This window comes from Oncorhynchus gorbuscha, linkage group LG22 (assembly GCF_021184085.1).
Source record: "Oncorhynchus gorbuscha isolate QuinsamMale2020 ecotype Even-year linkage group LG22, OgorEven_v1.0, whole genome shotgun sequence".
NCBI classification, from domain to species: Eukaryota; Metazoa; Chordata; class Actinopteri; order Salmoniformes; family Salmonidae; genus Oncorhynchus; species Oncorhynchus gorbuscha.
Genome location: NC_060194.1, coordinates 5,560,430 through 5,575,994, shown reverse-complemented (window position 1 = coordinate 5,575,994; position 15,565 = coordinate 5,560,430). Strand labels below are relative to the sequence as shown.

General features: G+C 42.9%; 1 protein-coding gene across 6 annotated transcripts; it reads left to right on the top strand.

Moving 5' to 3' along the window:
• The first annotated feature begins 2,302 nt into the window (after positions 1-2,302).
• Positions 2,303-12,906, top strand: mtf2 (metal response element binding transcription factor 2). 6 transcript variants are annotated; one of them, XM_046321757.1, is made up of 16 exons: positions 2,303-2,519; positions 4,093-4,105; positions 4,227-4,440; positions 4,579-4,660; positions 6,239-6,334; positions 6,537-6,637; positions 6,889-7,025; positions 7,292-7,387; positions 7,509-7,577; positions 7,810-7,933; positions 8,441-8,508; positions 8,657-8,830; positions 8,983-9,091; positions 9,174-9,229; positions 9,341-9,448; positions 9,605-12,906. In XM_046321757.1, the coding sequence occupies exons 3-16, from the start codon at positions 4,348-4,350 to the stop codon at positions 9,969-9,971; spliced, it is 1,680 nt and encodes a 559-aa protein (XP_046177713.1). In that variant the 5' UTR covers positions 2,303-2,519; positions 4,093-4,105; positions 4,227-4,347; the 3' UTR covers positions 9,972-12,906. The 6 variants fall into 6 exon arrangements, with proteins under 6 accessions (XP_046177713.1, XP_046177711.1, XP_046177712.1 ...); XM_046321755.1 differs by lacking the exon at positions 4,093-4,105; XM_046321756.1 differs by lacking the exons at positions 2,303-2,519; positions 4,093-4,105 and adding an exon at positions 2,570-2,695 and having other exon boundaries at positions 6,892-7,025.
• Positions 12,907-15,565: the final 2,659 nt, after the last annotated feature.

Here is a 15,565-nt window from a genome sequence, read left to right as displayed (position 1 = left end):
TTGAGGTCCTGGATGGCAGGGAGCTCAGCCCCCAGTGATGCACTGGGCTGTACGCTGTATCCTCTGTAGCGCAGCTAGCGCCTTGTGATCAGATGCCAAGCAGTTGCCATAACAAGCGGTGATGAAGCCAGTCAAAGATGCTCTCGATGGTGCAGCTGTAGAACCTTTTGAGGATCTGAGGGCCCATGCCAAATCTTTTCAGCCTCCTGAGGGGGAAAGATTTGATGTTTGTGCTCTCTTCATGACTGTGTCGGTGTGTGTGTGGTCCACCATCGTCGTCTGTAATCAGGCCCACCACTGTCATGTCGTTGGCAAACTTAACAATGGTTTTGGAGTTGTGCTCGGCCACGCAGTTGTGGGTGAACAGGCAGTACAGGAGGGTGGACTAAGTGTGCTGTTGCCTACCCTGGCCACCTGGGGGCGGCCCGTCAGGAAGACATTTCACTGTACTTGTGCACGACATTAAAACTTGAAACAGTTTCTGAGGGAGGTGTTCAGTCCCAGGGTCCTGAGCTTGGAGGGCACTATGATGCTGAACGGTGAGCGGTAGTCAGTGAATGGCATTCACACATAGGTGTTCCTCAGTGTATATTGTCAATGTCCTTGTTCAGCCACGACTCCGTGAAACATAGGATATCACAGTTCTTCAGGTCTAGTGGATAGGATAGACTCGAACGAAGCTTGTCCAATTTGTTCTGCAGTGATTGTACTTTCACCAATAGAACAGAGGATAGAGGCGCTTTTCATGTACTCGCCGACGTAGTTTCGTCAGGGTACTGGCCTTCTCTCTTTACGCCGCCTTTTTCTTTTGAGTATTAGGCCTTGGTCCAGGGTGAGCAGTATGTCCTGAGTCGGAGGCGTTCATCCTAATCAAATCAAAATCAAATCACATACACATGGTTAGCAGATGTTAATGCGAGTGTAGCGAAATGCTTGTGCTTCTAGTTCCGACAATGCAGTAATAACCAACAAGTAATCTAACTAACAATTCCAAAACTACTGTCTTATACACAGTGTAAGGGGATAAAGAATATGTACATAAGGATATATGAATGAGTGATGGTACAGAGCAGCATAGGCAAGATACAGTAGATGGTATCGAGTACAGTATATACATATGAGATGAGTATGTAAACAAACTGTCATAGTTAAAGTGGCTAGTGATACATGTATTACATAAGGATGCAGTCGATGATATAGAGTACAGTATATACTAACAAGGTTAGTGATCGCTGTCCTGATGTCCAGAAGCTCCTTTCGGTCATAGGAAAAGATGACGGAAACATTATATACAAAAATTGTTTAGATTATCCATTTATTTTTCAAAGTTGGTAGCAATGGTTTGAAAAACAGTTTTACTGCACCAGAGTGCAAAAATAATAATCGATAGTCACAAAGTTTAGCATGTCTTTGCAAGGGGACTCTTATTTTGAGAAAAACATTTATCCGCAACCGTGCTGCCAGAATAATATCCTGGTGCAAGGAGAAAGGATTTTACCACTAGCAGCCAGCCACATGCTGTATCTCACAAGGACTGCAGAAATTAAAGGCTGAGGGACGATTTTTTTTGCCGACGCAAAAGCTTTGATCCCCTCTGTTTATAGCAATGGATAGCCATAATTTCCTGTATGAAATATATGATATTAAAGCATTATAATTACTAGGAAATAATCATACATTAATCAATTATAACTATTTTTCTCTGTCACTAATTCAGAATTTCATGAATGCTGGGATTTGCCATACAATGTAAATGTTTGAAAAGGGATGGCCAACAGCAGCTCGCTGTTTAAAAAAAGCAACAATGTCGCAGCTATTAATTTTAACAAATAAGGAACTGTTACAATATATGAACGTTACTACTTTGTTACATTGTAACGCCGCGGTGAAAATGGTCCAGTTTATGGTTCTCAAGCGCCGACAAGTGGACAGTTGATGCATCCATATCCTCGATGGGAAGTAATAGTATTTTTTAATTTCCCATCAAAGATATGGATGTATCAACCGTGTTATTAATAATACTACTGATAGGCCATTCTACTACAGCTCTACATTTCCTATAACTTTCCCCCCAAATTCCAGAAAAGTAGGTTAGAATGAAGTTGTGGGCTCACGACCTAGATATACAGTCAAGGTGAGACTATAAAATGAATGTAGATCATCAACGTTGGATCGGTCCTTCGACTCAAGTCTAAATCATTTAAAAAAAGGTTCAAGTGGGCCGTGGAGGAAAAAGTCCTGCCTACATTTTCAAATGTATGAAAAAAAAAGTGGTTAGTGGCTGGTCGAGCGAACGACTCCCACAATGCACTCCCAGATCAGCGGGAAACCAAAATGGCGAATGTATTAGGGGAAAATGACCCGTTTGTTATTTTCTAAAAAACCTTGGTAGTGTGTCATATTAAGAGAGGTGCATTTCAAAGAGATTTAACGCTACTCGGACACGAGGCCAAGCACCGATTTACGACCGAGTATTTCAATATATGTGGCATTTTGACCCTCCGAACTGACCGAATGAGGTACCTTATCAACATTACGATGTTTTTATATTGGGGGTGTGGGTGCGCTCCAGAGTCATTCCGTCTGTGATAGCTCGAGACCTGTCTGTCACTTGTTTTTAGCCTAGACAACCGTTAAGACTAATTGCATGCATGCTGCATCGATCTTACTCGTTGAACTGAGAACGTATGTGCAGGTAAATGTATCCATTCATTAATTCATCCTGGATGCAATGTCCTGACAGCCCACGAACAAAAGGAAACGGTGACGGTGCACAGTGGGATAGGGTTCGAATCGAACACCCCCATTTTAAAACCAATTAACGCTTTTTATTAAATTTTAAACTTTAAACTTGTTAGTCTGATTAATCAGGCTGTTATAAACAAGTAATTGGTATATACAGCCTGAAACTAATACCTGCAAAATCGTGTCAATGTTATGTACAAGCCAGAATATTGAATAAAATTACATTTTAAAGTTACTAGACCGGTTGTCTGTGCGTTCTCCTCTTCAATAATTAATTATATATTCTGAATCAGGGGAGGATGCAGAACAATTGACACTTGTTATGTGTGATTTAAAAAATATATTTAAAATGTAAATCTTGTCATGCTTGGGTCAATATCTAATTGACGAAAGAACCGAATATCCAGTATAAAACGAGTTTTACCTCGGGGTGCCAAACTGAACCACATACTACCGACTGGCTAGCTAAAAAGTAGGGCGAACAATACTTTCCAGTGGATATTTGTCTCAAATTTAGAGCAGCTGAAGGACACACTGCACAGACAACCGGTAGAGTAAGTTTAAAGGTGCCATATGCAGGAATCGCTTCTCCATTTCCTGGTCGCTAAAACTCTAATAGTTCGTCTCATTTCAGGATATGACACGAAAAAGCAATGTGTAGAAAACCATTTTACCATCTAAACCCCTGTGCGAAAAAAATATATATTTTCAATACACAAAAAAATATTTTCAGCTTGTTTGAAGTTGATGTACACGAACTAAAGTAAAAGACAAACTAAACGTAAGAAGGAAATGCATAGCAGTAGAACTTATTGCAACGACCCTGGGTTTATTAGCGCGGATGTCGACTCTACCGCATGAGCATGCTTTTTGCGGCACAGTCGATAGCGCGCCGGACTTCGGGCTAGAAGGTCGAGGGTTCTATACCTGCTCCCTGCCTGTTTCATTACAATATCAACTGCTTCCTAGACTTGCATTCAATGAGAATGACAGATATATAACTCATATTTTTATGTGCATTTGGTTGGGTTTCCCAAAAAGTTACATACTGCAGCTTTTAAATGTAATTTATTCAACCATCTAGCCTGTAAGGAACATTCATGATTTTGCAGGTATTAGTTTCAGGCTGTAAATAAGCGATCAATTGTGTATTACAGCCTTGTTAATTGGAACTAACAGTTCGTATGATGAGTTACTTGGCAGCTGAGTTGCCAGCCTGTCAAATTCTATGCAACTATTCTAATCTGCAACAGTTTCTCAAAAATATGTGATTTAGGCTTTCCAGTGTTTCTGTTGAAATAATTCTCCTTTATTCTGTGTCTCCCTTGAATATTTTGGCAATGTCAGAGATGCTCTCATGGTGAGACTCCACTCGCCTGTAGCTTTAATACAATGACAATGCTTGACAGTGACACCTAATTCTTTTGGGGGGGTACAATGTAGGAATTAGGCTAATTCACCTCTCTCTCCCAATATGACAGAGACTCAACAGAATTAGAGCATTTGCCGGTCCACCAGCGGAAAGCAAATTCCAATCGGCAGCACAAGACGCCGGTGTCCCTGACCAGCGTCGAACCTGCCGAGGATGGACATGGAGGGAATATGGACACCAACCTCAACGACAAGTTTAAAGAGGGACAAGAGGTCCTAGCCCGATGGTCGGATGGCCTGTTTTATTTGGGGATTATCACAAAGGTAAGCAGCTGTTGCTAATAGGTGGAAAGTTTCCATTCGATGTTATTTTTCACATGTTCTATAAAATGCCATTTCAGCCGTATCTTGTGTCATTTTGCAGAAAAGGATCGTGTACTAAAAAAATTATCCCTCCCTCAGATAAATAAGGGGAAGCAGCGCTGTTTTGTTGTCTTTGAAGATCGTTCGAAGTCCTGGGTCCTGTGGAAGGACATTCAGACAGGCAAGTAGTTCTCCTCCCAAGACATGGTGCCATTTTGTTCGATAGTCAACGGGATGAACAGTTTTACGCTTGATATGTTGACCGTGCAACTTCTTGCATATTTGCCATCTGTGTAATATGCTTGTATTACACTCTAAATAATAATAAAGCCATCTGCTAAGAACAATACGTGCCTTTCTATTTTCTCCACAGATATTCCCAATACACGATGGGCAGAATCCTTCGAATTTTCCCTTTAGAATGTGTAATTATTCTCCAGGCAGTTTTCAGTTAAACGTGTGTTCATTAATGCCGTTTGGCTTGCCCTCATTCATTCTATCTCCGGTTGGGTTGATATCCTTGGTTGAGTTTTCTTCTATCTCCTCCGTTCAGGCCGGGTTTATCTTTTGTAATCTTGTCCCTGACAGTCAACTGACCACAAAGATTCTGGGCTCACGCCAAACCTTAAGTTCCCCACGGAGCCGCGAGACAAGCATAGGGAAGGTACTCCTCAGCTTGTATTACTACTGTGTTCATTGTTCAGTTCACATACTAATTGGTTACACTTCAGTGAGGGGCCTAGACATTAGACGGGCATGCCCGTTTTCAGTTAGATGACACATGACTAATGTTTGACATACTGGAATTGGGCAATCTTTTTTTGGTCTAAGTGGCAGGAAATGGGATCTCGTGACTGTGTTATGTTGAACCTCAAATGGCACCCCCAGTGGTATTTGAGTATGAATTCTTATGATGGTAGGCCCCTCAACTGAAGTCCCTCTAAGTAGTAAAGGTTAGGGCCCTATAGAATCCAGACATTAAAACGGAATTCAACTATATTCAAAAAAATGTAGGGAATCAAACCAAATGTATTGATTTGCCAAAATAAGACCTGAACAGAATGCATCCGTGATTCATATTTCTTGCAAATTTCTGTAGAGAGGCAACGAGAATTTCCCTGTCTTTGTATGGCGCACACTTCTACTGCTCTGTGTGTAGCCGTATGCGATGATGCTAATGAAAAGTATTCTGGTAGATGGAAAGGCTTTCCCAAAAAACCTTCTAAATTAATTGTTGATAACAAAAAATAAAAATGATTTTATAGGGCCCTAGAAAGTTATTTTCACTGGTGTTTATCTTGTCATTTTACTCTGCAAAGTTGCAGTTGTTGCCCCCCCAAAAATGTCCCTTCTCTGTTTGGGCTGGATATGAATGACATATTTTAATTGATCAACTTTGGGTGAAAGCAACAGCTTATTCGATTTACGTTGGATTGGAAGCAAATGGGGATGTGTTTGTGGAGATATGACCTCATATATCCTGTGTGCACATCACATTAGTAAAATGGGGATTTCCCACCTCGGTCTCTCACACTTTTTTTTTTGTCAGTTACAAAGCACAAGTGTGAACTGTTCTGCGTTATTGAGCTCTCGTTATCGTTCGTTCTATCTCTTCAATCTCCTCCCTGAAGCTCTCTCTTTCTTGAAATGTTTTCTCTTTTCTTTGCTGTGTGATGCTGGTTGCCCGGCTGTTCCCTTTTATGAATTAAAGGGCGGTGTGCGGTTATCTAGAGGAGTGACCCGTCCTGTCTGTTTTCAGGGGACGAGGGAGGGGAGGACATGGTCTGCACAATATGCCAGGACGAGTGCTCTGAGGAGCCAAACGAGATTGTCATCTGCGACAAGTGTGGACAAGGTTAGGACACAATCACCATCCTGACCCCTTCCTTCCTTTAACCTGACCAGGTTCAGAAATTTCACCTGGGACAAAATGTTTGCTGGTTCATATCCAAGTTAAGGAGTCCTTGTTTATCTGGTTATTAGAGGTCCCACCTCTGGAAACACATCAATACAATAGTAATTCTCTCTTAACTGTGATCCAATCTTTCCCTTTTCAGGATATCACCAGCTCTGCCACTCCCCCGTCATCGACTCCAGTCTGATCGACACCGACGAGAAGTGGCTCTGTGGGGAGTGTGTGTTGGCCACAACAGCAAATGTACGATAACTATACAATAACCTATATTTCCATGGAAATTAATTTTGTGAGTTCAGCATGCAAGGTACACAAACCAACACACTATAATACAAATAATGCAATATGACAATAACTAAAAGTGAACACACGCATTCACATGTCTTGACCTTACAGACTCCGAACCGCTGTGTGAAAAGGTTGTAATAAATGTTGAGGGGGGGACGCTCCAACCAATTGAGCTCACAGTTGGGTGTGTGTGTGTTCTCTGACAGAAGGGCGCGCTGAAGGGTCCTAGAGCCCAGCAGGAGATGAACCACTCTTTGCCTTATGCCCTGGAGTACCTGGTGTGGGACCACGGCCACAAAACCAACAGCCAGCAATGCTACTGCTACTGTGGAGGACCTGGAGAGTGAGTCTCACTCACTCACTCACTCACTCACTCACTCACTCACTCACTCACTCACTCACTCACTCACTCACTCACACAGACACACAGACACACAGACACACAGACACACAGACACACAGACACACAGACACACAGACACACAGACACACAGACACACAGACACACAGACAGACATAGACACACACACACAGACATAGACACACAGACAGACACACACACACACACTCACATCCTCTGTTATAACCCTTCTCCCCTCTCTCCTTTAGCTGGTACCTGAAGATGCTGCAGTGCAACAGGTGTAAGCAGTGGTTCCACGAGGCATGTATCCAGTGTTTTAAGACGCCCATGCTCTATGGAGACAGGTACGAAACAGCCCCACCCCCCTTTTTAAAGCCTCACAATACGTCATCTTTCAGGAAGCATGTGCTGGCTGCCAATGCGGTGCCAGAAAATAAACAAGCGCTTGTGCTTCTTTCTCACCAGGTTCTATCTATTTATTTGTTCAGTTTGCAATAGTGGACCGGAGTACCTCAAACGACTGCCTCTTCGATGGTGAGTGGAACTCGTGTAGAAGAGATTTGTGTACGCAATGGATTGATGTTCTTCAATTGATCTATTATTTCCTGTATTGGAACAAGCAAAATCAGTGTATGGATTGTTTGATGAAACAGAAGTTCCCTCTAGGAAAAATTGAGCAATTCAATTCCATTGCACACGAATCGTTTAAAAAAATCCTATTGAATTTAGACCGTTTTGAGCTTCCATCTTTGATTCTCTCCAACAGGGTGGATGTTGCACACCTGAGCCTCTACAATCTGAGTGTGATTCACAAGAAGAAGTACTTTGATTCCGAGCTGGAGCTGATGACTTACATCAACGACAACTGGAATCAACTACAGCTCCGGGAGGTAGGACAAACCTTGACGCAGTTGGAGAAGCATTCATTAATTAACTTAATTAACTTCTCAAATATAAAAAAAATTAATAATAATCTACACGGAACAAAAATATAAACGCAACATGTAAAGTGCTGGTCCTATGTTTCATGAGCTGAAATAAAAGATCACAGAAATGTTCCATATGCACAAAAAGTTTATTTCTCTTTTAATTGAAGAGTATTCCTGTCTGTAATAAAGCCTTTTTGTGGGGGAAAAACTCATTCTGATTGGCTGGGCTTTGTCTGGGCCTTGCTATGCCTATGCCCAGCCATGGCTGCGCCCCTGTAAAGTCATGTGAAATCCATAGATTAAGGACAAATGACTTTATTTCAATTGACTGATGTCTTTATATGAACTGTAACTCAGTAAAATCTTTGAAATTGTTGCGTGTTGCGTTTTATATTTTATTTGACACCGTAATATATAATAACCTCCGTAATAACCTCTCGAATTAATCTTACTATTGCCTTTTTCCAGCTTTCAGCTACTCCTCAGTCGGACCGATATGAAAGTATTCTGGAAGCACTGAATAGCAACCACAGCATGTGAGTTACACCCTCTCCCTATGATTTCATGATTGTTCCAATCATGTCAGCATAACTATTCTCATGTACAGTCCATCCCCTTTCCCTTCCTCTCTCCTCCACTTCTCCATCCTGCTCTCTCTCTCTCACCCCCCCCTCTCTCTCCCAGGTTCATGTCGGGGAAGGAGATTAAGAAGAAGAAGCACCTCTTTGGGCTGAGGATCCGTTTTCCTCCAGGTCCCCAGAGCTCTGAGGTGCTGGCCGACAGAGGGGAGCCAGAGAGGGCCTCCAATGAGATCAAAATCAAAGGCAGGAAGGCTATCCAACCGCTGACCAACACCAGGTGAGACCCATCTTTCTTTCGACACTTTTGCATGCTATATACCCTGTTAAGGCTTTTTTTTTAGTTTGAGTTTTTGTTTGGGTGGCCACAGGTTTTAAAGTAGCAGAAGGGAAACTGATGACTCAGTTTTACGATTTTAAATCTTGTTCCAGTGAATTAACCAATGGCGTGGTGAAGAAAGCCAAGAAGAGGAAGAAGCAGGGAGGTCACTCGCTGGAGACTCTGGCCAAGCTAAGGCGCTCCAGTGAACTTTTGGCGCAGGTAACACCTTTACCCAAACTTGAAACATTTGAGGCATGTTGTTTATAAATTGAGATGTCATGTCTTTTTATTCCCCCTGAAGGATGTGACACCACCACAATTGCTTGATTCCCACTCGTTGGATCTCTTAGCCTCTAGGTCAGTTATCCCCCCCCCTCAAATTAATTTGTGAGAACAGTTGCTCAATTTGAGAAAACTGTTGAATGGTGTTGTTAACAGTGTTGTTAACAGTTTCCCCTTTACTCCCAGCAGCAGGACCGACAGATCTCTGCCATCCTCCAGTACCTCGGACGTGGACTCCGTCGGTGCCGTCAGCACCACTGAAACTACCTCAACTAACCTCTCCAGGCAGTCCAGGTACATTCTACATGATCAGATTCACACTCAGGCTCTCACATATTCACATAGAAAGTCATTGTACTGTTGTATTGATTGTAGTCATTGTATGGTAGGTAATTGGGAGTACCTCCTAAGTGTTTTTCTAATCTTTCTCCCTCCCCTATTCCACCCCAGCCTGTGCATCTCCAGTAAGACGCGCACGGGCCGCCACTGGCCCATTGCCAAGCCCCCCCTGAAGAGAAGACGGGGCCGGCCACGACGGGTCCCCCTGCAGCCCCCCAACCATGCAATTCCCCCTCAACACCCAGGCCCCCATGCCCCAGAGCCCCAAAACACCTTGCCGGGGCTCCACTCCACGGATATAGTGCACGGCCTGGGCCCAGGCGGCCAGTTGTCCCACCTCAAGAGCTCAATCAGCAGCTACTTTGGGGCGGCAGGCCGCCTGGAGTGCGGGGAGAAGTACCGCGTCCTGGCCCGCCGGGTCACCCTGGATGGCAAGGTCCAGTACCTGGTAGAATGGGAGGGCGTCACTGCCTCCTGAACGTCTCGCAGCGCTTACGTGTTTACACAGCGCTTATAAAGCATTATACAACGAGCGGGTCTAATCCTGAATGTTGATTGGTTAAAACCGCATTCCTGCCAGTGTCTATTCCGCAAGTTACCACCGGCTAAATCTACGACGTTAAAATGCCTATTTACTCAGTTCTATCTGACTGCGCAATCCACTGTCTCTTCAGCCCAGCCAAGCGATTTATAAACAAGGTCTCCACTATAAGAAGCATCTAGATATTATCTAACTTTTCTTTTAGACTAACGTTTTGTTTTCAACAGTGGAGATTTGTTTAAACCTTGCTGTCTGTCTCCGACATTTGCAACATTGTTTCAATATTCAAATTCAATCACCAGCTATCGCATAGTAATGAACGTGTCAAGAATCGGGATGAGACTGGCAGGCAGCTTTTCTCAGTCGGTCGAAATCGTGAATCCGCATCATTTTTATCGATATATATATATATATACAAAGAGATATCAATAGAAAACAGGTCAAATGAAACTAGATGCAGTCAGTTTGAAGTTATTGTGTTAGCTGTGTTGGCTAGCTCCTCTGAACAACAGTGTCCTGACAAGAGAGCACATTTTCAACGCCAGGTGAAGTCGCACATCCATAGCTGATTGTTAAGGATGTATCCAAATAAATGTCACTAGAAAGCTGCTTAAACAAACGCCAATGCAGCTACTCTGTTATTCTGGCTGCACTGTTTGGCATGACTGTAAGTTAGCCATAGTTGGCTAGCTAGCGAGCAAGGGATAAGAATGTTACCAGCCAGTATGGTAATAAAACATTTAGAACAAACGACTCGGTCGTGTCCATAGATTCAGAACAAAATGTAATGACTGCCAACCAAACCGATAGAATGGATGACCAGCCGGCTTGGGTAGCAACCCTAGATTTGTGTCGGGACTATATCTTGTGGAAGGATGAAATGGTGTGAATAAATTCATAAAAGTAACGTTAATGAAAATATGTAAATCATAATTTTTAATATGTTAACCCGTTGTATAAAAGTGATAATGCCCTCGAAGCCAGAGTTAGGAGGATGTATTGGCACCGTTTGCCAGCCCTTGACTTTGTCTCGGGCCTAGCACTCGTGCCAATATATCCTCCAAAAAAACTGGCTTCACGGCCATTATCACTTTTAACCCCTCGCCTTCTGAGAACGGGCCTCCGTGTTGCCCGGTCAGGGAGGGAGCTTGAGTTTCCCTATTTTAGTTTTTCCTTTTCGTCCAGTGATATGCTCTTTTCTGTGACTCGTTGACTTCAGTGCTTCAGATCTGTTTAGATTTTGTGAACTGAAGGGGGTGGAGAGACCAGTTTAGGCAGAATGTAAACGGGTTAGATGGGGGAGGGGGGGGGGGGGTTGAATGGTGTTTGGGTGCCTTGGCGCCTGACCTGGTGTGTCGAAAGTGTGCCTGTTTGCAAGTAGTTGATGTTCGAGAGGGACTCAACGACAGAGATTTGTGCTGCTGCAAACCAGTTTTATTATTATTTACTTTTCTACTTGTATTTACTCATGTCAGTGTCCAGTGAGGCGCAGTACATTTCTTTTTTTTACAATTTGGATTTGATTGCACATCAAGTTCAGCCTGATGTACCGTAAAACCATTCTCCTAAACACGTGATAGGCAAGCTTATTAATTCACCGAGGGGCGGAGATGCGCGTTGTCTCCTTTCCCTCTCTCAGCTGAAAGTGTGTAACCTCTAGCTCGAACCTCTGCTTCATGTTCTGCAAATCATCTCACTATGAACAGTGTTATTTTCACTGTGTTATAGTTCAAGTGTCCAGATTTACTTACAGGGGTCAAATGCTTTTTTTTCCTTCTCCGAACACACGATTCATGAATAAAACGAGGTGAATTTGCTTTGAGGGCTGAGCTTGTGAGAAGGGATGTTAAGAGTGACTTCAAGTGTAAAGTGGTAACTTAGTCGGACGTAAGGTCTTCGTGTTATTACATTTGAAAGGTTGTGTGATGTACCTACATGTGTTCTATATGTTCTGAAGATCTAAATCGTTGCTGTATTTTGCATACTCAATCTACCCCTTACATTTTTATAAACGCCCCAACCAGGACTTTGTTCCTTCATTTCTGTCAGGCTGCTGTTGTATTTTATGACATTGATAAGTTCGTTAGAACACTGACTACAAAAAAGCTCTTGGACCTTGTACTTTTTAAAACTGAATTCCGTTCTCATAGCCGCCTATGCAACTCGACCCTAAAAAAATGGTTGCTTTTGTATTTCAATCACTTAACGGCAACAACAATATTTTTTGTTTAAGTCAGGCTTTGATTTTATTTCAGGTGCTATTTATTTCACTTTCTCCTCAACTGTGCACTTAGACTTCTGCTGGTACAGCCAAGCTCACCTAGAACCCACTCAGGACATGCGCAGTAACTTCACTGTATGTATAACGTGCTCATAGAACTCCAGCAAAGATGTGGAATGTAAAATTGAGGTATTAATGGGATGGAACATTTTGTGGTGTAAGTATTTCATTGATATGTTCATTAAAAAAAATGGTCGCATTAATTTAGACATTCCTATGTGACTGGTTGTTTTGAAAAAGACTGAAATTCAGTCCATTATGCTACAGGGTCAAAAATGATTTGTTTATCCAATAACATTTCTTCCACTTATCTCTGGAAAATAAAGTTTCTTCTGAGCTCCTTGTTTCATTTTAAGAGTTCAAGCAGTTAATGCCTCTTGGTGTTGGATGTGCTACGTTATTCTCAGAAAAAGCCATTTTCCCCTTCAGGCAGTGGAGTTGGATCTTGATGTTCTCTCTATTTAAAAAAATGAGTTTTTATTTGAAGCTTTTCTCCTGATTGTCATTGTGCCAGTGTTAGACCCTAGATCTTTTTTTCTACTGGCTTTGAGCAGGCTTCTTCAGCCACATAATAAATATTTAAAAGCCCTAGTTCTGAATTCATTGTTTATTTTTTGAAAAATACTTGCCGTCTATTAAATTGGCACTTTTGGTAGAAATAACATGAGTTCCACTGCATGTTTATGCCAGTTAGATGTATTATTTTATGAATCAGGTCATCTTGACAGAAAGAAATGAATGGCATGTAACATTTACTTGAAGACGATGTAGATTAGTCATTCCGGTGATGCATTATTACCAGCTAGCTCATTAACATTACACCAGAAATACATTCTTAAAAGTCCAGTGCATTAAAACATGATTTTTCCATTTCCACACAGGTTGGAATTTAGTATAAGAGTTGTTTGAAAACACCACCTGAAATTTCAGCCTGTTTTTGGTTGGATGGAGTTTTGGCCTCCCTGGTGACATCACCAGGCAGTTAATTAGGTAATAGTCCAATAGGAAAGAGTTCCAAACCCCTCTGCCAATAACAGCTTGTTCTCAACACAGAACACTCCCAGACAGTGCTGAGAAATTGCTCTTTCGTAGAAGCTGTTTCTTTTTGACGATAAAAAAAAAAAAAATCACAGTGAAGTTACACAGTGCATTCAGCAAGTGTTCAGACCCCTTCACTTTTTCAAATCAAACTTTGTCACATGCGCCGAATACAAGTGTAGAGCTTTTTGTTACGTTACACCCTTATTCTAAAATGGATAAAAGTACCCCCCCCCCATCAATATACACAATGTCCCATAATGACAAAAGTGAAAAAAGGCTTAGAAAATGTCGCTAATTTATATATATATATGTTTTTATGTACATAAGTATTCAGACCCTTTGCTTTGAGACTCAAAATTGAGCTCAGGTGCATCCTGTTTCCATTGATCATCCTTGAGATGTTTCTGCAACTTGATTGGACAGGATTTGGAAAGGCACACACCTGTCTATATAAGGATTCACAGTTGAACAGCGTATGTCAGACTACCTTTATAAAGCAAGGACTTCCCTACAGGATGCTAGACTGAGGTATTGAACAGGAATATGTGCTATTGAACAGGAATATGTGCTATTGAACTACAATAATCTGTGTCAGATATTGGACTTGGAAGTGCTGGAGAGGGTGGAGGGCCATGATAAAATGCTGCCAACACGCTCTGGGGGGGAAACGGATGGATGGAAATGCCATGTCATGGAAAATCTAATAGAAATAAACAAATCTGGTGTTCCTGAATGATGGCTGAGGGACCAGGATTGATGTAACCACAGGGAAAGTGCCTTGGACCTCACTGGTATCTAGTGCAATGGCAGGAATCTGTGAGTGGGAGAAATGGGAGGAGTCGACAGTAGGGAGTGATCATTACCTCATAGTATGCGTGGGGAGGTTAAAGTCGCCCAGAACTGTGAGAGGTGAGCCGTCCTCAGGAAAGGAGCTTATCAAGGCATCAAGCTCATTGATGAACTCTCCCGAGGGGACCTGGAACAGTAGGCATATGGGAGAGATAAGGATCCCTATGCCACCACCCCGCTGACCAGAAGCTGCGAGAACACGTGGGCGGAAGGAGGAGGAAGTGTCAGTGGATGGGGTAGGCAGGTGGGTGTTTGGAAGGGCAAAGTGGGATCAGTTTCAGGAGCTGAGTGAGCAGGTGATGGCTCGGGTGGATATGAGGGGGGATGTGGATAGTATGAATAGCTGGGTGGGGGCAGCTACGGAGGCTATACTTTAGAGTTCAGGGAGGAGGATGAAAGCAGTCCCAAGTTGGATGGAGGAGTTTGGGGAAATGGTGAGGTATAGGAACAGGGCATTTAGTATACTGAAAAGGATGCATAACTTCCAACATCAGATTCAGTATAAGCAGGCCCTGGTGAAGAGAACTATTCGTCAGGCAAAGAGGTCATGTTGGCGTCGGTTCTGTGACACCAGTGGGGGATGATTAAGAGGATGAGTGGGGTCAGAAGGGAGTGGGATTATCCAGTGTTCACTAGTGGGAAGGATGTGGCAGTAACCGATGAGAAGGAAGAGATGATGGCCAAAGCGTTTGTCGAAGTCGATGTGCATAGCTCGGCCAATTTGTCAGAGTAGGGGAAGAGTGGGAGAGAGATAACGAGAGAGGAGCATCCTGAAGTGCTGGGTAGGAGGGAGGATGTAAATGATGCATTGAATGCACCATTTACCATGGCAGAGGTGAAAAGGGCAACAGGTAAGGCTGGGTTAATTTCACCTGGGAAAGAGGAGGTGTGCTATGTTATGTTGTCCCATCTTAGTGATGAGGCACTGGTTAAGGTTTTGGTGTTGCACAACACAGTGTGGGAGGAGGGGAAACTACCAGGCAGTTGGAAGGAGGCAGTAGTGGTACCAATCCGGAAGCCAGGGAAGGACCCAACGAGGCCAACAAGCTATTGGCCAATAGCTTTAACATCACATGTATGTAAGATTATGAAACGTATGATTACAGAGAGGCTAACTTACTTCCTGGAGAGCAGGGGGCTGGTATCGCTACATCAGAGTAGGTTCAGGAAAGGGGAACTTTGGACCCAGTGTTCTGCTTAGAAGCAGAGGTCAGGAAGGCTCAGGTGAACAAGGAGACTGTTGTAGCTGTCTTTTTTGATGTGGAGAAGGAGGGATTGTTATTCAAGCTTGATATTATGGGGGTAGGAGGAAGAAGGTACAACTAGATAAAGGATTTCATGTTTGGAAGGTCGATCCAGG

Coding starts and splice junctions, on each gene's coding strand:
- mtf2 (XM_046321753.1), top strand. Junction 8,509..8,656: donor CTGAATAGCAACCACAGCAT/GTGAGTTACACC, acceptor TCTCTCTCCCAG/GTTCATGTCGGGGAAGGAGA. Junction 9,449..9,604: donor AACCTCTCCAGGCAGTCCAG/GTACATTCTACA, acceptor ATTCCACCCCAG/CCTGTGCATCTCCAGTAAGA.